The sequence below is a fragment of the Dendrobates tinctorius genome, unplaced genomic scaffold (genome assembly GCF_039654945.1).
Source record: "Dendrobates tinctorius isolate UK_male_01 unplaced genomic scaffold, ASM3965494v1 ptg000310l, whole genome shotgun sequence".
NCBI lineage: Eukaryota > Metazoa > Chordata > Amphibia > Anura > Dendrobatidae > Dendrobates > Dendrobates tinctorius.
Window position 1 is genome coordinate 266,238 of NW_027361977.1, and position 22,725 is coordinate 288,962.

The 22,725-nt window shown below is 44.0% G+C and overlaps 1 protein-coding gene across 12 annotated transcripts in view; it reads right to left on the reverse strand.

Annotated features, from left to right (window-relative positions):
* TULP4 (TUB like protein 4) overlaps positions 1 to 22,725 on the reverse strand; it is a 1,043,161-nt gene that overhangs the window by 18,292 nt on the left and 1,002,144 nt on the right. For all 12 annotated transcript variants that reach the window (XM_073560996.1, XM_073560990.1, XM_073560994.1 and 9 more), the window contains one exon: positions 8,206 to 8,299. In XM_073560996.1, coding sequence (XP_073417097.1) covers positions 8,206 to 8,299 — 94 coding nt within the window. The remainder of the gene's footprint in view (positions 1 to 8,205; positions 8,300 to 22,725) is intronic.

Genomic DNA, 22,725 nt, shown 5'->3' on the forward strand with positions numbered 1-22,725 from the left:
TCATCTTCAAGCTCCGTTGTGTCAGGATGTCAGGCTAAATGGTGGCATAATCCACCATTCAGCCAAAGGCATCCAGCTGTAGCAGAGCTGGACTCGTCGTGGGACAGTATGCATATCTTCTCGGCAGACCGTCGGTGGAATAGGCGATGCAGTAAGTATGGTTTAATTAAGATCTCTTAAAGGAGTCTGTGTCATTATTTCAAATAAAAGACTTTATTTTGGCTGTGTCTTTATTTACCATGTAACTATAGGATTAGTAATGGATAGGAGTCTTATAGACGCTTCTCCATTACTAATACGTGGGTTTGATGTCACCTAACAATACAAAGGTGATATCAACCCCACAAATATTACCCCACTTGCCATCACTACAGGGTGAGTGGGAAGAGCCAGGTAAAGTGCCACAATTGGCGCATCTTTGGATGTGCCATTTGTGGGGCGGCTGCGGGCTGCTATTTTTAGGCTGGTGAAGGCCAAAATCCATGGGCCTTGCCAGCCTGAGAATACCAGGCAGTAGCTGTCTTCTTTTTCCTTGGCTGGTTAACAAAAATAGGGGGACCCCATGCTTTTTTTTGGAGGGGATTCCACTATTTTTTCTAACCATCCAAGTGTCATGGCTTGAAGAGGGTTCTTGTCCTGCACTCACAGGGTTAAGTGTTCATGGCCTCTTTCTGAATCTGGGAGTATTTATACTCACTCATTACCAGGGTTCTCTGTCAGCTATACTGTTGTTCTGGTGTGTCTGACCCCTGGTGTGCATGTATTCTGCGTTCCTTGTTTGCTTCCCGTGTATGACCCGGTACGTTCCCTCACTCTGTACTCCGTCTCTCGTTTTGGTACTATTGTCTTTTCTGGTTCTGACCTCCTGGCTTGGCTATCGTTACTCTGTTACAGTTTGTCCCTATTGTACCATCTATTGCCCGTTCTGGTTTTCTAATCTATTGCTACGTCCTGACTATCCATTCTGTCTAACCCTTTGGTACTGTATTGCTATCTTGTGCTTTGATCTGGTTTCTGTCTCTGTCTATGCCCCTTGGTAACATTGCCCTGTAGTTACCTTTCTAGGAGTTTCCCTGCAGCTCCTGGCTCTGTGGAGCTGAGGCCACGCCCCCAGCAGTCACGTGCTTCAGGTCCTGTGAGCCTGGAGTATGCATTGTCACCACTGAGACTCCGCTCCGCAGGTATCTTTGTGTACAGTCTTTGTACTCAGGACACGCGCACTGGCTCAGTGAGCAAGTGTTGTGCGGTGTTCCTGACATTATAGCTAACCATTTTTTTTTTTCCTCTGAAGAGAAAAAAAAAAGTGTGTTATCCTCATGGATCCCATACAAGCTTTGGCTGATCAGGTCAAGCACCTGACCCAAATGTTCCACAAACTTAATGTGGAACAGCACACGAAGGCCCATACCCAGCAACAGTTGGTGGATACTGGGCAGGGGGCTGTCGCTGCAGGGGCTCCTAGTGCTGGGGATAGAGATGTGTCATTGGCATCCCCTGAATCTCCGGTCAAATTGCCAGACCCTTTCTCAGGGGATAAAAGGGAGTTCAGGTCGTTCAGAGAAGGATGCAAGATTTTTTTTCTCTGAGGCCCCGCTCCTCCGGGGATGAGTTCCAGAGGGTGGGGGTTGTCATTTCCCTACTTCGGGGGGGCTCCACAGGCATGGGCTTTCTCTCTCTCTTCCTCTGATCCTGAACGTATGTCTGTGAATTTGTTCTTTGAGGCTCTGGGGCACATTTATGATGAGCCTGATAGAGTGCGTCTGGCAGAGGATAAGTTGATGAGTGTGACACAGGGGAGGCACTCTGCTGAATGGTTCTGCTCTGAGTTCAGACGCTGGGCAGCGGAGGTCTCCTGGGATGATGCTGCCCTCCGGGGTTTGTTCTGTAGAGGCCTGTCCGAACGTTTGAAAGATGCCCTAGCCCTTCATCCTCCACCGGATTCTTTGGAGGACGCTATGATCCAGGCTGTCCGCATGGACCGTAGGCTGCAGGCAAGAAGGGTCATGCTGCAGGAGACCCCTTTATTCTCCAATCTGAGAGACTCTGCATCTAGTCTTGAGCCCATGGAGGTTGGTGCCACGTCATTGGAGGAAAAAGAGAGGAGACGCCGTAGAAACAACCAATTGTGCTTTTACTGTGGATCCGCTGGACATTGGAGAAGGAACTGTCCTTCTTGCCATTCCTCAGTGAAGCCGTCAGGAAAACGACTGAGTCTGGGTAACAATCGAGGAGGTTGCCCAGACTCCCAGGTACCCTTTTCCTCACTTACTAAAATTCTGCTTCCGGTGGAACTGGAACTTACAGGCGGTCCGGTTGGGACTACCGCCTTTGTTGACTGTGGTTCTTCTATTAATCTGATCGATGCCAAAGTTGTGACTTTTCATAAGATAGGGACAGTCAGGTTAAAAGATCCTGTTAAAATTGTGGCAATTGATTCATCTCCTATCACCCAGGAGAGAATTTGCTTCATGACTGATAATTTTTCCACGTGAGTGGAACCCACTTTCAGCGAAAAGGTAAGGTGTTTTTTTCTAAATAATCTGCCGGCTGGACTGGTACTGGGTATGCCTTGGCTTCAACGTCACAATCCTACTATTGACTGGGTCACGGGGGAGATCATTCAGTGGGGTTGTACGGCTAACAGTCTATGTTGTAAATTGACAACTCTAGTCACCCCAGTAAAATCTGTGTCAGTGTCGTCTGTCGATCTGGAAGGTATTCCGGAGTACCTAAAATACATATTTTCTGAAAGTGAGGCTGAGGCGCTACCACCACATAGACCCTTTGATTGTGCCATTAATCTAGTCCCTGGAGCCAAGTTACCCAAGGCTCGCCTGTTCAATTTGTCCAGGCCCGAACGTCTAGCCATGAAGGAGTACATTACCGAGAGTCTCCGCAAAGGGCATATTAGGCCTTCTGTTTCACCTATGGCGGCGGGCTTCTTTTTTGTTAAGAAAAAAGATGTTGGTTTGCGGCCGTGCCTCGACTTTCGGGAATTATACAAAATTACTGTGAAAAATACATACCCTCTCCCCCTAATTCCTGATCTATGTAACCAACTCACCGGGGCCAAGTGGTTCTCTAAACTGGATTTACGTGGGGCATACAACCTTATAAGAGTCCGGGAAGGGGACGAATGGAAAACAGCATTCCTGACGACTGAAGGGCTGTTCGAAAACTTGGTTATGCCCTTTGGTCTCACCAACGCTCCTCCTGCTGTTTTTCAGAATTTTATTAATGTAATTTTCTCTGATTTAATTGATGATTTTGTGGTCATCTATTTGGATGACATTCTGGTGTACTCGGTGGACAGTCAATCTCACTTGCTCCATTTGCGGATGGTTCTCCTGAGACTGAGGGAGAATCATTGGTATGCCAAGTTGGAAAAATGCTCATTTTTCATGCAAGAAGTATCCTTTCTGGGGTTGATTGTGTCAGGGGAGGGGTTCCGCATGGATCCTAAGAAGGTCCAGGCTGTTTCAGATTGGGTGCAGCCTCATGACTTGAAAGGGTTGCAGCGATTTTTAGGCTTTGCTAACTTTTATAGGAAATTTATTAAGGGCTTCTCGCAGGTGGTAAAGCCTCTTACGGACCTCACTCTCAAGGGAGCTGATGTAAAAAATTGGTCTGTAGCTGCAAAAAATTCCTTCATGACATTAAAAAAGTGCTTTTCTTCAGCCCCTGTATTGGTACAACCCGACCCGTCAAGACCTTTTATTGTGGAGGTTGACGCCTCGGAAGTAGGGGTGGGGGCAGTTTTGTCTCAGGGCCCTCCTACCCTTACTAATCTGAGGCCTTGCGCTTTCTTCTCTCAAACATTTTCCTCTGCCGAGAGAAATTACGATGTCGGCAATAGAGAGTTGTTGGCGGTAAAGTTGGCTTTTTAAGAATGGAGGCATTTTCTGGAGGGGGCTATTCATCCCATTACAGTCATCACTGATCACAAAAATTTGGCCTATATTGAGTCTGCCAACAGACTGACCCCCAGACAGGCTCGGTGGGCGCTTTTTTTTTTTCTCGATTTCAGTTTACCATCACATTCCGCCCGGGATCTAAAAACATCAAGGCTGATGCCTTATCCCGAAGCTTTGATTCGGTGTCCCCTCCAGAACCTCCCTCCTCCATTCTTCAGCCAGGAGTAGTGGTGGCCGAAATCTCATCTGAGTTACAGAGAGAGATTTTGGAGGCCCAGGCTCGGGCTCCGGGTGGTAAACCCCCGGGTAAATTGTTTGTACCGGAACATTTCCATCTCAGACTTATGCAGGAATTTCACGATTCTATGTTGAGTGCTCACCCTGGAATTGCAGCTACCCGGGGGGGCAAATGCGAGGGGTTTCTGGTAGCCCTCTATTGTAACAGATATTAAAAAGTTTGTGACCGCATGTGGAGTGTGCGCTCGTTCTAAAAGTTCTCAGGTCCGGCCGGCCGGGGAGTTGGTGCCTTTGCCAATTCCGGATAGACCATGGACACATTTGTCCATGGATTTTATCACAAATCTTCCTCCTTCCAGGGGCAACTCGGTGATATGGGTGGTGGTGGATAGGTTTTCAAAACAAGCCCACTTTGCACCTCTCCCCACATTACCATCTACTGAAACCCTGGCCCGCTTATTTATGCAGCATATAATTCGGTTGCATGGAGTGCCTATGAATGTGGTGTCAGACAGAGGGGTACAGTTTATGGCCAAATTCTGGAGGGCTTTTTGCAAAAAGCTGGGGATTTCGTTGTCCTTCTCCTCTGCCTACCACCCAGAGTCTAATAGACAGACGGAGAACACGAAACAATCGTTGGAGCAGATTCTGAGATGCTTGGCCTCTTCCAGGCAGGAGGACTGGTGTGATGTATTGCCTATGGCAGAGTTTGCATTCAACGGTCGTGTGAGTCAATCTACTGAGAAGTCTCCCTTTCAGATCAACTATGGGTTTAACCCACATTTTGGAGAGTTTTCCTGCATGGATTCAGGTTGTCCTGGAGCTGAGGGTGCGACACAATGTCTTAGAATTCTTTGGAGGGAGGTTCAGAGGAATATTTCCAAGGCCCAGGAAAACTATAAGCGGTATGCTGACAGGAAGGGGTCAGGTCCAGCATTTGTAGTAGGGGAGAAGGTGTGGCTATCCACCCGCAATATCAAGCTTAAGATACCATCTATAAAGCTGGGCCCCAAGTTTATTGGCCCATACAAAGTTGTGGAGGTTGTTAACCCAGTAGCCAACCGACTGCAGCTGCCCACCTCCTTTAAAATTTCTGATGTCTTCCACAGGTCCCTGTTAAAGCCTGTGGGGACGGTGAGAGAGGATCCCTCATCAAATGCTCCGCCAGTGCTGGTAGAGGGGCAGCTGGAGTATGAAGTAGGGCGCATTGTCGACTCCCAGTGGGTGCGCCGGAGACTCCAGTATCTGATACACTGGAAGGGGTACTATCTGGAGGATCGGTCATGGGTTCCGGCCAGTTTGGTGCATGCCGATCGTCTGGTGCGGGCTTTCCACGCCAGATACCCAGGCAAGCTTGGGGGTCCAGTGGCCCCCCGTTAAGAGGGGGGTACTGTCATGGTTTGAACAGGGTTCTTTGTTGTGAGTTCATTCTCTGGTTCACCAGTTGTGAGTTCTCCTTCCAGACTCCCTCTGGTGGTAACAGGAGGTAGTGAGGCTGATTTGATCGGTGGAGATCTGCCACCTGAGAATGAGGATGACGATTGGACCTCAGGAGTCTCAGATTGGATTTAAGACAGCCGACGCCCTATTCAGTTGCTGGTGATTCCGTCTGGCTTGTCAGCTCTTGGTTTTCAGCTCTGTCCCAGTCATCTAAAGCTAAGTTTCTCTGCTAATGTTCACACTTGATTTTGTTGGTCTATTCAGTTTTTTGTGTGGTCAGCCAGCCCCGGATGAGGGCTGTGCTGAATTTCCACTCTTATTTATCAGTATTTTGCCAATTTGCTTTTTGTCCCTTACTAGTTTGGTCTCTTTTTGCTCTGTCTCAGAATATTTCAGAGTGCTGATATAGTGGAAGAAGTCTAGTGACTTCAGGGTTAATTTTGCTATCAGAAGTGTTGGACATTATGTTTGTAGGGTTTTTTGCAGTGTCTTTCCTTTCCTTTCTAGTTAGTTTGGGCCCCATCGTTTGCTCAGCCTATTTTCCTGACTGTGTTTGTGCCTTCATCTTGTATCACCGTCAATACATGTGTGGGGGCTATTCCTTTGGGGTCTGCTCTGGGGCACTTAGTTTTCCCGTTTTCATGCTTCAGGCTTATTTAGACCTCCGGCTGTGACGAAGCGCCTAGGAACATCGTAGGTACGCTCCACGGCTGCTGCTAGTTGTGTGGTAGGATCAGGGATCTGCAATCTGCATAGTTACCAACCTCTCTGGTTTTCTGTGACTTAGCTTGTTTTGCTTTTTTCTCCTCGGTGACCCATTCATAACAGTTCTTGCCCTGCACTCACAGGGTTAAGGGTTCGTGGCCTCTTTCTGGATCTAGGAGGGGTATTTATACTCACTCTTTACCAGGGTTCTCTGTCAGCTATACTGTTGTGTGTCTGACCCCTGGTGTGCGTGTATTCTGCATTGCTTGTTTGCTTCCTGTGTATGACCCGGTCCGTTCCCTCATTCTGTACTCCGTCTCTCGTTTTGGTACTATTGTCTTTTCTGGTTCTGACCTCCTGGCTTGGCTATCGTTACTCGTTACAGTTTGCCCCTATTGTACCGTCTATTGCCCGTTCTGGTTTTCTGATCTATTGCTATGTCCTGACTATCCATTCTGTCTAACCCTTTGGTACTGTATTGCTATCTCGTGCTTTGACCTGGCTTGATCTGGTTTCTGTCTCTGTCTATGCCCCTTGGTAACATTGCCCTGTAGTTACCCTTCTAGGAGTTTCCCTGCAGCTCCTGGCTCTGTGGAGCTGAGGCCACACCCCCAGCAGTCACGTGCTTCAGGTCCTGTGAGCTTGGAGCATGCATCGTCACCACTGATACCCCGCTCCGCAGGTATCTTTGTGCACAGTCTTTGTACTCATGACACGCGCACTGGCTCAGTGAGCAAGTGCTGTTCGGTGTTCCTGACACCAAGGTAAGCAGACTGCTGCAGCCTGATATTATCAGACTGGTAAGGTTCATTGATTTTGGATCCTTACCAGCCTGAAATACCAGTCCCAGTAGTCTACTTTACTCTGGCTGGTTAACAAATATAGAGGGAGACACTATTTTTTTATTATTATTTATTAAAAAGGAGGGGACCTCTCTCTGTGCTTTCTTCCACTTCCTGTGTCATGTACGTCCGGCTGTGTCACAAGATTCACCATTATTTAAATTAGTACACACGCGTAGCAAGCTGCGTTCCTGCACTTAATATGCCTGTGACTAAGAAGATAATGCGAATTTACCTCATCTAATGAAAGTCTATGGGTAATTTACACAGCGGAGACTGAGCGTCTCCACTACATAAATTGACATGCTGTGGTCTGGAAAGACGCACTGCATGTCTGTCTCTGCAGGTGAGCCGTGGCAACAGAGCACGCATAGTGGGCATGGGATTTCTTGAAATCCTATCCACTATGCTGTAACAGCAGGTTGGACGCTGTAGATGTACGCAGCGTCCAACCCGCAGTGTATAGTGACTGTGGGAACATACCCAAATATATCCGCAAAGAGGAAATCAATTTTTTTTCCTTCCCAGCAGCCAACTGTCAATTAGCTTTATTTCAAGTGACAAAAATCGCATGCATTGATTGCAGTGATCTAAGGGCAGATTTGTTGCAGATTTCACCTGCATCAAATCCTGAGCCATTCCTGATCGTGTGCACATACCCTAAATTAGGGGAGCTCAGGGATTTTTACAAGCTATTTAATTCAATATTTCCAGTAAGTGACAGGTCCTTTCTAAGTGGAGATGCTATGTTTTCATTTCAAAGATTGATGGGGGTCAAGAGGTCAGATCCCCATCAATTATTAAGTTATGGCATATACTAGCCACTTTGTGTGATGGGAAAACCCCTTTAAAACTTATATAAAAAGCCAGACAGTTGTCCATGTATTCGTTTTAGCAGCAACTAATAATACAATTAATGTGGTAGATATTATATTACAAAATGTAAAAAAAATCTCTAATTTGAGCCAGAATGTCAAATATTATGTCTTCATTGACATATTGACAGAAAAAAGGAAGAACCAGATTATGTACATTCTGTATCTAGACTAAATTGAGCAAATGCTTACCTGCTCCAAGATTAGCTGGTAAGAATGCTGCTAATCCTACAATTTTAAACTTGGTTCCCCATATATTGGAAGTGACCTGAGCAAGATAGTTATGCTGTAATGACAGAACATTATTCATGAATATGACTTATCAAACATTTTAGTTTTTTTCACAAAAATGTTCATCACATTGCTAAAGCTGAGATTTCAAATATTGATCCTGAAAAAATATCCATGTGTCATTACATATACATTTTTTGTGAACATGATTGTCACCCCTAAATTTAAATACTCATATATTTGAGGCTTGGCACAGAAAACACAACAACAATATAAAAACATGACAGGAAAAAAAGGCACTAATACACTGTACGTACAGTTAGACCCATTGATATATATCCTAAACGTTACCCCTAAGGGGATGGGTAGGAATTCAGCTATGCTTTTCTTACATCTATTAATGGTGGCCAGGTGTTTTATTGCTCTCTATTGGAAGAGTATTGTCCCTCCTCCTTATCAGGATTGACTTCAAAGAATCACAGATATCGTATTGTGCTGATGGTCTCCATGGTGACCCCTGGCCGCAAGATGGCTGGGAGGGTCCTTCAGGTAAGGTGGCCTGTGAGCGCCTGCTAAGAGCAAGAGCTGACAGGCCTCTTTCCCTGCCAGTCAGCTGTTGATTTGATGCAGAGTATCAGATCAGCAATCTGTTACTATATAGTGATGTCCCATCTTGGGACAATGTAAAAAAAAAGAAAAAAATTAAAAAGTGTAAAATTATACTTTTTTTAAATCCCCCAAATAAAGAACAAAAAAAAGAAACAAATACAAATCCAATAAATACATTTATGTAAAAAAACAAACAATAAAAGTACACATATTTGGAATCGCCTCTCACAATTAAATGAGAGGAGGCAATTGTTTAATATCTTAGAGCAGTTAGTCTATATTGGTGATATATGCCATAAGGTGGTCAATGGCCACCAAGGCTAAAACACCATTGACATTAAAAATTAATGTCCTGCTATTGTTGATAGGCCTTATATGGGGAAGCACTAAATACTTACCCCTCCTAAGGCTAACCAGCCAGTGAAGCTGATCACTAAATTATTGCAAGAACAATACCTACCACCATGTGAGACTGCTTAACAAAAGAAAAAAAAAAAGGTGAAGAATTGAATAATACTTACGACTCAAAATAATAGAAATTAGAAAGTCGACATTTGAACAGCAATTTAATTGTGAGACGAAGAAATATATTCATCCCTAATGGCTATTACAGTAAGTTAGGAGATTTATCCAATATGGACTCTGTATTTTTAAATGAGCACAACATTATTATTATTACAGCTTAATCAATAAAAGTTACTTTTTAACCCCTTAGTGACGGAGCCAATTTGCAGCTTAATGACCAGGACAATTTTTGTAATTCTGACCACTGTCACTTTATGAGGTAATAATTCTGGAACGCTTTAACGGATCCCGCTGATTCTGAGATTTGTTTTATCGTGACATATTGTACTTCATGGAAGTGGTAAAATTTCTTCTATATGACTTGTGTTTATGTATGGAAAAAATGGAAATATGGCAAAAAATTTTAAAATTTTGCAATTTTCAAACTTTTAATTTTTATGCCCTTAAATCAGAGAGTTATATCACACAAAATACTAACTAAATAACATTTCACACAGTTGACCAGCAATTTCTCATTTTTACAACAAAATTTACAAAACCATTTTTTAGGGTCCACCTCACATTTGAAGTCACTTTGAGAGGTCAATATGACAGAAAATACCCAAATTGACACCATTCTAAAAACTGCACCCCTGAAGGTGCTCAAAACCACATTCAAGAAGTTTATTAACCCTTTACATGCTTCACAGGAACTGAAGAAATGTAGAAGGAAAAAAATTAACATTTAATTTTTTTTCTAAACATTTTAATTCAAAACCAATTTTTTTTATTTTCACAAGTGTGAAAAGAGAAAATGAACCACTAAATTTGTTGTGCAATTTCTCCTGAATATGCAGATACCCCATATGTGGGGGTAAACCACTGTTTGGGTGCACAGTAGGGTTTGGAAGGGAAAGAGCGCCGTTTGACTTTTTCAATGCCGAATTGGCTGGAATTGAGATCGGACGCCATGTCGCCTTTGGAGGGCCCCTGATGTGCCTAAACACTGGAAACCTCCAACAAGTGACACCATTTTGGAAACTAGACCCCTTAAGGAACTTATCTAGATGTGTGATGAGCACTTTGAACTTCCAAGTGCTTCATAGAAGTTTAAAACATAGAGCCGTGAAAATAAAAAATCATTTTTCCACAAAAATGATTTATTTCGCCCCCAAATGTTTATTTTCACAAGGGTAACAGGAGAAATTAGACCACAAAAGTTGTTGTGCAATTTGTCCTGAGTACGCCGATAACCCACCGTTTGGGCACACGGCAGAGCTCGGAAGGGAAGGAGCGCCGTTTGACTTTTTCAACGCAGAATCGGCTGGAATTGAGATTGGACGCCATGTCGTGTTTGGAGAGCCCCTGATGTGCCTAAACAGTAGAAACCGCCCACAAGTGACCCCATTTTGGAAACTAGACCCCCCAAGGAGCTTATGTAGATGTGTGGTGAGCACCTCAAGTGGTTCACAGAAGTTTATAACGTAGAGCCATAAAAATAAAAAATATTTTTTTCCCACAAAAAATTTTTTGGGCCTCCAATTTTTTACTTTCCTAAAGGTACTGTCACACTTAGCGATGTACCAGCGATCCCGACCAGCGATATGACGCGGTCAGGATCGCTGGTACATCGCTAAGTGGTCGCTAGTGAGCTGCCACACAGGCAGATCTCACTAGCGACATCGCTGGGGACGGGGATCGCTACTTACCTGTCACACCAGGCGATCCTGTGTCCTCCCGCCCGGCTCCACGCGTCGCTTGTCCTCACAGCAGGAAGCGCCACAGGAAGCTGACGACGAGAAACAGTCCTGAACGTTCTCGCGCGATCAGCGATAACCAGCGGGGGAGCCGGTCGTAGGTAAGTATCAGACACAGAGATATCGCTAGCAATATCGCTATAACGTCACTAGTTATAGCGATATTGCTAGCGATATCTCTTAGTGTGACATGCCCTTAAGGGTATCAGGAGAAAATAGACCCCCAAGTTGTTGTGTATTTTTTCCTGAGTATGCTGATGCCCCATATGTTGGGGTAAACCACTGTTTGGGCACACGTCGGGGCTCGGAAGGGAGGGAGCACCGTTTGACTTTTTGAACGCAAAATTGTCTCGAATCAATGGTGGCACTATGTCGCGTTTGGATACCCCCTGATGTGCTCAAACAGTGGAAACCCCTCAATTCTAACTCCAACCCCAACACACCCCTAACCCTAACCATAACTCTAACCACAAACTTAACCCTAACACACCCCTAACCCTAATCCTAACCTTAACCAAAACCCTAACCACAACCCTAATCCCAACACACCCCTATCCCTAATCCAAACCCTAACCCTAATACTAACCCTAACTCTAATTCCAACCCCAGCACAAACTTTAGCCTAACTCTAACCGTAATGAGAAAATGAAAATAAATAAATATATTTTCTTTATTTCATTATTTTTCCCTAACTAAGGGGGTGATAAAGGGGGGGATTATTTACTATATTTATTTTATTTTGATCACTGTGATATGGTCTATCACAGTGGCCAAAATGAACCAATCTTCCTATTGTTGCTGGGTGCCGGCCGGCAGATCTCAGCGAGCGCACTGAGCATGCACCCGCCATTTTCTTCGAGGAAGGAGAGCCGAGGAGCACCGGGAAGTACCGGGGGGATCGGGGACCCTATTTCTCTCTCCTCTGATGTGCGATCACATCAGAGGAGAGAGAAATTAAATGGCACATCGGACTTTTTTTTTGCGGTCGCCGTTATACGGTTAATAACGGCGATCGCAAAACCAGGGTCAGTAAAAAACTATGAAAACCACAGAAAGAGGAAAAAAAATCCTCCAATATTCAGGAAAACACCAAAAACAGGCAGATATGCTTACCTGTATGAACAGGCCTCAATACATCTGCACTAAACAGGGTGCAGCAGACCCAAGTAAAATGGCAACTGCACAGGTGCAAAATACCAAATGAGACAGCCAGCCTACAATCAGGGATTGGCCGTGTGGAACACCAGTGCAAAAAAATAATCCATATGTGGCAGTGTTCACACAGGAAATGCAGAGCATCAGGTTCACAGCCTCTTAGTAACACCATATAGGGGGGCTGCCCAGTGCTAACTATAATGCATCCAGTGTGAACAGAGATGGGGCGCTATACACTTTTTCCACAGCGCCGTTAATTAACGGGGCTGTGGTTTAAGTACGTTAACTACCGCCGTTTAAAGACATATCGGCGGTCATTAAGGGGTTAATCTTAGAATCTTTAGTTAGGGTCTATTTACCATTCAACAATTTGTAAATTACACTGTTAAACCCTACGCTGGTTCTATTTTGAACAATTTTGGATAGTTTCCAAAATGATTTCCACTGTTTAGGCACATCAGGAGCTCTCCAAACGTGTCATGGCATCTGCTAATTATTCCAGCAAATTTTACATGAAAAAAGTCAAATGGTGCTATTTCCCTTCTAAGCCCTGCCATGCGCCCAAACAGTGGTTTTCCCCCACATATGGGGTATCGGCATGCTTAGGAGATATTGCACAACAAATTATATGGTCTATTTTCTCCTATTACCTTTGAGAAAGTAAAAAAAAATTGGGTCTAAATGAAATTTTTTGTGAAAAAAGTTAAAATGTTTGTTTTTTTCTTCCATATTCCATTAATTCCTGTGAAGCACCTGAAAGGTTAATAAACTTCTTAAATGTGGTTTTGAGCACCTTGAGGGGTGCAGTTTTTAGAATGGTGTTACCTTTTGGTATTTTCTGGCATGTAGGCCCCTCAAAGTCACTTCAAATGTGATGCGGTCCCTAAAAAAATGGTTTTGTAAATTTTATTGGAAAAATGAAAAATTACTGATCACAAAAAAAAAATTGTTTCAAACATTGTGCAAACTATAGGGAGAAAAATACTTTATCTAAAAAACTAATTAAAGCTGCCAAAAAAGAAACAGAGAAGCACATTGCTAAAGAGAATAAAACTAATCTCAAACTGTTCTTCAACTATATCAATAGTAAAAGAATGAAAAGTGAAAGTGTAGGCCCCTTAAAAAAATTGTGAGGAAAGAATGGTTGTAGATGATGAGGAAAAAGCTAATATATTAAACACATTCTTCTCCACGGTATTCACAGTGGAAAATAACATGCTAGGTGAAATTCCGAGAGACAAAAAAAAACCTATATTAAGGGTCACCAATCTAACCCAAAAAGAGGTGCAAAACCGGCTAAATAAGATTAAAATAGATAAATCTCTGGGTCCGGATAGCATACACCCATGAGCACTAAGAGAACTAAGTAATGTAATAGACAAACCATTATTTCTTATATTTAGGGACTCTATAGCGACGGGGTCTGTTTCACAGGACTCGCGCATAGCAAATGTGGTACCAATATTCAAAAAGGGAACTAAAAGTGAACCTGGAAATTATAGGAAAGTCTAAGCTCTATTGTTGGTAAAATATTTGAAGGGTTCCTGAGGAATGTTATTCTGGATTATCTCAATGAGAATAACTGTTTAACTTCACATCAGCATGAGTTTATAAGGAATCACTCCTGTCAAACCATAATCAGTTTTTATGAAGAGGTAAGCTATAGACTGGACCAAGGTGAGTCATTGGATGTTGTATATCTTGATTTTTCCAAAGCGTTTGAAACCATGCCTCACAAGATGTGGTACACAAATTTAGAATGATGGGTCCAGGGGAAAATGTGTGTAAATGGTGTGTGTTGTGAGTTCATTTTCCCCTTCACCATTGAGGTCTGATGAACTCCCTCTTCTGGTGAAGGAAGGTAGTGAGGCTGATTACCAAGCACCTGAGCAGGATGATGATGACTGGGTGACTGGAATTGCTGACTGGATATAAGGCAGCCGACGCCCTTCTGCCTTGCTGGTGATTTCCCTGAGTGATTCTAGGAGACCAGTCTGATTCCTGCTCCTCAAAAACTAAGTTTTCTGCTCTGCTTATTGCATTTGTGTTTTGGTTTTGTTTTGCCTTGTTTTTCTTGATTTCTGCCATTCCCTGCTGGGTGAGCTGAATTCCTTTTTGCTCTGTCTTCAGAAAATACCTGAGTACTGATATAGTCTTTTTGAAGCCTAGCGTCTTCAGGGATTTTTTCCCTATCAGTCTGTTGGCTCTTGTTTTGATAGGGTTTTGGTGGATTGCAGACAGCAGCTTTTCTATCCTGTCCTATTTAGTTAGCTTTGGCCCCATCATTTGCTCAGCCTATCTTTCTATCTGTGTGAGTGTTTTTTCATCTTGCTTCACCGTCATTATATGTTGGGGGCTGCCTATTGCTTTGGGGTCTGCTCTGGGGCAGTTTAGATTTCCCTTTCTGTCTTTAGGCTATTTAGTTCTCCGGCTGTGATCGAAGGGTCTAGGGCACCGTAGGAACCCCCCACGGCTACTGCTAGTTGTTGTTGATAGGTTCAGGGGTCTGCAATCCGATAGCTGCCAACTTCTCTGGTTTTCTGGACTTAGCTAGTATTTCTGTTTTTGCCTCCTACGGTGACTCATTCATAACAGGTGTGGTACAGCAAAGGGTGTAGTGCTGGATAAAGTTTGGCTGGGATTTTCCCTAAAGTGAAGGACCTGCAATGCTGTCACGGTCACGTGATCAGCCCATGTGATGTGTACCTTACCTGTGGGTGGGGTTATGGGCTATGTAATGGAGATGTTGTTTGGCACATGGTGAGTGTGTGTGGAAGATAGGAAAAACTAGGCTGGAGTTAGCCTGAACTTGTTTTGCTGGACTATCCATGCTGCAAAGTGCAGCAAGACTCAAAACAAAAGGGGAAATGGCACCTGGCGGACGCTGCTGACGAGGCAGCCGCTTAGTTAAGCCCATCGTGTGCAAGGGTGAGTCTGAGACCAGTGGTTCTCCAAGCTGGAGTATGTTTGTATTTTCTATTACTTTCTGCTAACCAGCTGTTTAAAAGTGTCATTAAACCACTGAAGTTGGATTCTAAGCCTGTGTTGCCTCATTACTGCGGCCCTGCCACTGCCTGTCAGAGAAAATCCCTACAATTGGTGGCTTGGATGCGGGCATATGCAGTGGAGGCTAGGCTGTTTTTACTAATTTTTGCTCTGTACTCCAGCTTATGTCCTGGGTGAAAAGAGTGGCGCAGACCCAGGTGGGAAACTTTCCAGAAATGGATACCACGGTAAAAATGCTTATGGAGGCCATGCCACAGCAGGCTACGAAGCAACAGCAGGAGGCATTGTCACAGCAGCAAGAGGTTACGCAGCAGACTATATTTAATCAACAGCAGAAGGAAACCAACGGCAGTTGATACAGCACCTCTCGACAGCACAGACAACAGGAACTACCCGGGGAATCCATGATGTCCGGAAAGGGGTTCGTACAGCAGTTCCCAAAATAGAGAAATCTGACGATGTTGAGATGTACCTGGAGATGTTCAAAGTGGCTGAGAGGGAGAAATTACCCTGGGAGCAGTGGGCAGAAATCATTGCTCCATTTCTGGCTCCAGGACTGTTGAAAGCCTATCAGGACCTACCCACTGAGCAAAGGGCGGACTACACGATCGTCAAGGGTGAGATACTATGATTTGCACTCTAGGAACAGAAAAGCGCAACTAGGGTCTTATCCGATGATAAGATAATAGAAATAAATAAATTCTACTCACCCGTTGTCAGAGAGAAAAGGCACATAGGATTGATGATAAGCTGCTGCACGTCCAAGGGTCAGACAAATGACCGCCAAAGTATAAAATCCAATGGAGCCTTTTTTGGACTTCGTGCACTGCTTTAATAATATACAAGATTACAGTTGAGATGAAAGATCAATGTTTTTATTCCCAACGCGTTTCGAAGTATGAGCTACTTCTTCCTCAGGGGATGTCTGTCATCCCCTGAGGAAGAAGTAGCTCATACTTCGAAACGCGATGGGAATAAAAACATCGATCTTTCATCTCAACTGTAATCTTCTATATTATTAAAGCAGTGCACGAAGTCCAAAAAAAGCTCCATTGGCTTTTATAAGGTTGAGATACTGACACGTCTTGGGGTAAATGTGTTAGTCCGGGCCCAGCGGGTACACCAGTGCGAGTTTACCCCCTCCAAGCCGGCTCGGTCCCAGTATTACGACCTGGTGCACTTGCTACAAAAGTGGTTGCAGCCTGAGGTATTGTCTGCCAGTCATGCTGGACCGCATAGTGACTGATAAATTTTGGAGGGCTTTGCCCCACTCACTCCGAACGTGGGTCGGACAGGAATCTCCTACTAATGCCCTCCAGATGATAGACCTCATAGAGAGATATGGGGCTACCAAAGAGCTACAGGGAGGGACTCCCCAGAAGGTAACAGGAAGGTTCCCTAAGTCTCCACACCTGGCTTGGCGAGCAGAGCCCAGGAAGCCCGCTCAAGACTTGTCTGGGAAACAAAGGGGCCCAATTATCTGTTGGCGGTGCCACGAGTCAGGTCATACGAGAGCTGATTACCCCCACCTGGCTGAGCCCATGTAAGATAAATTGGCCTGCACTCTGTCCAAAAGTGAGGTGCAGATGCAATGGGCCCTTGGGACCCTGGGTCCAGATGAAGAAAATTCACCGCACACTCAATCCGTGAAGTGATGCCAGAAAGAAATTTATTTTTATTTTATAAATTCATTTATATGTTCACATATAATATTCGTGGAGCAGAGAAGGAAAAAACGTGATATTGCGACTCTGACGTCTCGACCGATCACCGGTATTATACAATATGTCGCCTTGTATTGAGTAATGTCTGATCAGTCATAGAAAGTAGGTATACTGGACAGTGCTCCCACGCTTTTTCCCTTTAAGAAGTATGATGCAGCTGCATCTGTTCACACTGGTTGGCGTCAGCCAGTACACCTATGGTGGATGGGTAACAGTGCAGTCGGATCAAAAACCTTTGGAGAGCATTACAAAGAAATCAGTACTAAATGCCCCAAAGAGACTACAGCGCATGCTGATACAACTTCAGGAATATGATTTTGACATTGGGTACTGTCTAGGAAGAGACTTACTGATTGCAGATATGCTAGGCAGAGCTTGTCTTCCTATAACAAATGATGAGGAGAAAGACATTGAAACAATCAATATGTGTAACTATCTTGCATTGTCAAAAGAAAAGTTGAAGCAAATACAGACTTGAACAGAGAAGGATAAAAGTCTCCAGAGTTTAAAGTTATCTTGCAGGACTGGCCCAAAAACAAGCAACATTTCTCATTTCTTCCACATAAGAGATGAATTATCAGCGCAGCAAGGGATCATCTTTAACCCCTTAAGCCCAAGGGTGGTTTGCACGTTCATGACCGGGCCAATTTTTACAATTCTGACCACTGTCCCTTTATGAGGTAATAACTCTGAAACGCTTCCATGGATACCGGTGATTCTGACAATGTTTTCTCGTGACATATTGTACTTCATGTTAGTGGTAAAATTTCATTCATATAACTTGCGTTTATTTGTGAAAAAAGCGGAAATTTGGCGAAAATTTTGAAAATTTCGCAATTTTCCAACTTTGAATTTTTATGCCATTAAATCACAGAGATATGGCACACAAAAAACTTGATAACATTTCTCACATGTTTACTTTACATCAGCACAATTTTGGAACCAAAATTTTTTTTTGCTAGGAAATTATAATGGTTAAAAATTGACCAGCGATTTCTCATTTTTGCAACACCATTTTATTTTTACGGACCCCATCACATTTGAAGCCACTTTGAGGGGTCTATATGATAGAAAATACCCAAAAGTGACACCATTCTAAAAACTGCACCCCTTGAGGTGCTCAAAACCACATTCAAGAAGTTTATTAACCCTTTAGGTGCGTCACAGGAATTTTTTGAATATTTAAAAAAAAATGAACATTTAACTTTTTTCACAAAAAAAATACTTCAGGTTCAATTTTTTTATTTTACCAAGGGTAACAGGAGAAATTGGACTGCAAAAGTTATTGTGCAATTTGTCCTGAGTACGCTGATACCTGATATGTGGGGGGGAACCACTGTTTCGGCGCATGGCAGACCTCAGAAGGGAAGGAGCGCCGTTGGACTTTTTCAATGCAAAATTGGCTGGAATTCAGATCGGACGCCATGTCGCGTTTGGAGAGCCCCTGATGTACCTAAACAGTGGAAACCCCCCACAAGTGACCCCATTTTGGAAACTAGACCCCCCAAGGAACTTATCTAGATATGTGGTGAGAACTTTGAACCCACAAGGGCTTCACAGAAGTTTATAACATACAGCCGTACAATTAAAAAATGATATTTTTTCCACAAAAATTATCTTTTCACCCTCAATTCTTATTTTTCCAAGGGTAACAGGACCCTAAAAGTTATTGTGCAATTTGTCCTTAGTGCGCTGATACCCCACATGTGGGGGTAAACCACTATTTGGGCGCATGGCAGACCTCGGAAGGGAAGCAGCGCCATTTGACGTTTTTGGCTGGAATTGAGATCGGACACCATGTTGCGTTTGGAAAGCCCGATGTACCAAAACAGGAGAAACCCCCCACAAATGACACCATTTTGGAAACTAGACCCCCCAAGGAACTTATCTAGATGTGTGGTGAGCACTTTGAACCCCCCAGTGCTTCACAGAAGTTTATAACGCCCGGGCGAGAAAATAAAAAAACGTATTTTTTCCACAAACATGATCTTTTAGTCACCAATTTTTTTATTTTCCCAAGGGTACAAGGAGAAATTGGACCCCAAAAGTTGTTGTCCAATTTGTCCTGAGTACGCTGATACCTCATATGTGGGAGAAAACTACTGTATGGGCACACGTCGGGGCTCGGAAGGGAAGTAGTGACATTTTGGAATGCAGACTTTGATGGAATGGTCTGCGTGTGTCATGTGCGTTTGGAGAGCCCCTGATGTGCCTAAAATATTGAAACTCCCCACAAGTGACTCCATTTTGGAAACTAGAACCCCCACGGAACTTATCTAGATGTGTGGTGAGCACTTTGAACCCCCAAGTGCTTCACAGAAGTTTATAACGCCTGGGTGTGAAAATAAAAAAATCATTTTTTTTCCACAAAAAATGATATTTTTGCCCCCAATTTTTTATTTTCCTAAGGGTAACAGGAGAAATTGGACCCCAAAAGTTGTTTTGCAATTTGTCCTGAGTAGGCTGATACCCCATATGTGGGATACCCCATCTGTTTGGGCGCATGGCAGAGCTTGGAAGGGAAGGAGAACCATTTGACTTTTTCAACGCAGAATTGGCTGGAATTGAGATCAGACGCCATGTTGCATTTGGAGAGCACCTGATGTGCCCAAATAGTGGAAACCCCCAAGTCTAACTCCAACCCTAACCCCATCACACCCCTAACCCTAATCTCAGCCCTAACCCTAGCCCTAACCCTTATGGGAAAATGGAAATAAATACATTTTCTTTTAGTTTTATTATTTTTCCCTAAGGGGGTGATAACGGGGGGTTTGATCTACTATTTATGGCGGTTTTTATTTTTGGCAGCTGTCACACGCTAAAAGACGCTTTTTATTGTAAAAATAGTTTTCGCATCACCACATATTGAGAGCTATAATTTTTCCGTATTTTGACCCACCGAGTCATGTGAGGTCTTATTCTTTGCGGGACGAGTTGACGTTTTAATTGGTACCATTTTCGGGCACGTACCATTTTTTTATCGCTTTTTATTCCGATTTTTGGGACGCAGAATGAACAAAAACCAGCGTTTCATGATTTTCTTTTGGGGGGTGCATTTACACCGTTCCGCGTGCGGTAAAATTGATAAAGCGGTTTTATTCTTCGGGTCAGTACAGTTACAGCGATACCTCATTTAGGTCTTTTTTTATGTTTTGTCGGTTTTATGCAATGAAAACTATTTTATATAAAAAATAATTATTTTTGCATCGCTTTATTCTGCGAGCTATAACTTTTTTATATTTTTGGGGATGATGCTGTATGGTGGCTCATTTTTTGCGGGATAAGCTGACGTTTTCAGTGGTATCATGGATATTTATATGCGTCTTTTTGATCGCGCGTTATTGCACTTTTTGTTCAGCGGTATGATAAATCATTATTTTTTGCTTTGTTTATTTTTATTTTTTAAGGGGTTCGCTAAAGGGGTTAACTAATGGGACAGTTTTATAGGGCAGGTCGTTACGGACGCGGCGATACCAAATATGTGTACTTTTATTGTTTTTGTTTATTTTCAAAAAATGAATTTGGGAATATTTTTTTTTTTTTACTAATTTATTTAGCGATTTTTAAAAAATTACTTTTACTTTTAACTTTATTATATTGTCCCAGGTGGGACACCACTGTCCTGTGACAGATCGCTAATCTGTCACATCACAGATCACTGTGACAGATCAGCGATCTGTCACAGGCATAGACGCAGACTTCCTCATGCCTGCTCTTTGCAGGCAGTGAGGAAGTCAGCTCCCTACAGGCCCCCGAAGGTCCCCGTCGCCATCTTGGATCCGGGGACCTGTAGGGAAAGAGCCCCCCGCAGCAGCGCTGCACATTGCGCTGCCGTGGGGGGCTCAGGGAAGCACGGAGGGAGCCCCCTCCCTACCGATGCTTCCCTTTAACCCCCCGGTACACCGCGATCGTGTTTGATCGCGGTGTACAAGGGGTTAACGCGTCGGGGGCGATCCGTGACCACCCCTGACACATTGTGCCGGGTGTCAGCTGTGATAATCAGCTGACACCCGGCCGCGATCAGCGGCGCTCACCACGTGGGCGCCGCTGATCGCTACGACGTACTATCCCGTCCCTGGGAATTAAGTCCCAGGGCACATGGACGGGATAGTACGTGTGATGGCAGAAAGGGGTTAAAGCAGACAGGGCTGTTATACCAGAAGTTCTCAGAAGAGACATACATTGCACTCTTCTCACTTAGGCATGGAAGGATGTCTATGTTGAGCACGAGAATCTGTTTATTGGCCAGGAATGAATGACCACATTAAAAATTATATAGTACAATGTGAAATACGTGTGTCGTGCAGTGATAAACAACCAAAGGAGACATTGCAACCTCATGAAATTCCACATAGGCCATGGTCAAATATAGGAACGGACTTGTTCACATGGAATGACACAGAATCCTGATTACAGTGGACTATTTTTCGAACTTCTCTGAGGTTGATTTGTTGAAGGACACAAGGGCGAGAACAGTAATTAAAAAACTCAAGGCCCATTTTGCCAGGTATGGCATTCCAGATATCATTTTCTTGGACAATGTGGCGCAGTTTACTTCAGAAGCGTTCAAAGCCTTCAGCAAGAAATGGGAATTTGAACACCAGACGTCTTCTCCGAGATATCCTCGGAGCAAAGTGGGCCCGCACTGCAAGCCTCAGGCTGTAGAAGGGAGGGCCTCGTGACCATGAGGTATGCCAGTCAATAAAAGGGGTAGAACAAAGCAAGGATAATCTAAAATGGAGTTTTATGAGGGATGTGGGTTAGGATCTAAAATGGTGGATGGGAGGGGTTTAAGGTTCAAATTAGGGTGGGGTATTAGTGAAAGGGGGGTGTGATTGAGGTGATATGATTGGGGGCCAGGTATAAAAGGAGGGGGCAGGGACAGTATTTTAGTACATCGGAGTCCCGCCCACCTGGCCTAGGAAGCTGATAGGAGATGGATATGGTTTTATGCAGTGTGACGTATGAGGTTTGGGGGAAAGGTTTGAATGAGTGAATGTCATGGCAGTTGGCGGGAACGGGTCTGTGGAGAGCCAGGTGATGGTAGCAAAAGGGGGGGAGTGGGGGGCCAATTTAGGTGGGGAAGTTGCATAACCCTCCCTTCTTTTGGAAGGGGTCCCCACTGGGTTGAGGTCTCAGTGCGACAATTTAATTGGTGGCGCCATTCAGTCGGGTCCTCGAACTGGTGTGGTGCGGTTGAGGGCATAAGCATGAGGGTCCTTGAAGTGGTGTGGTGCGGTTGAGAGCCTAAGGTGCGGCTGATGGTGCAATAAAAGTTTGGTTACACGGCTTTCACAGATCCCGTTCCTTATTTGTCAATAAATTGTTATTTTCAATTCTTGTAATGTAAATATGTTAATAAACAGGGCTGCTGTGGCCTATTTTATCCAAAAGGTTTGGTTATGTGACTGTGGTTATTATAGCTGTAAGGGTTAGGTAAGGTGGTGGTTGAAATGGGGGGGCTGAGTCAAACATTCCAAGGTCATGGGAAAGCAGAGTCAGCAGTAAAAACTGCAAAAAAAAACTCATGCAGAAAGCAAAACTAGCAGATACGGATGTACAGTATATCTCTCTATACTGGATCATAGAAATACTCCCACCTAAGGCCTAGACAGCAGTCCGGCACAGAGGCTCATGAGTAGGCGAACAAAGACACTCGTACCAACTGCTAGTCATCTGTTAAAGCCAAAGTTGTTGGGAAACAAAGCTAAATTACAGAAGAATCA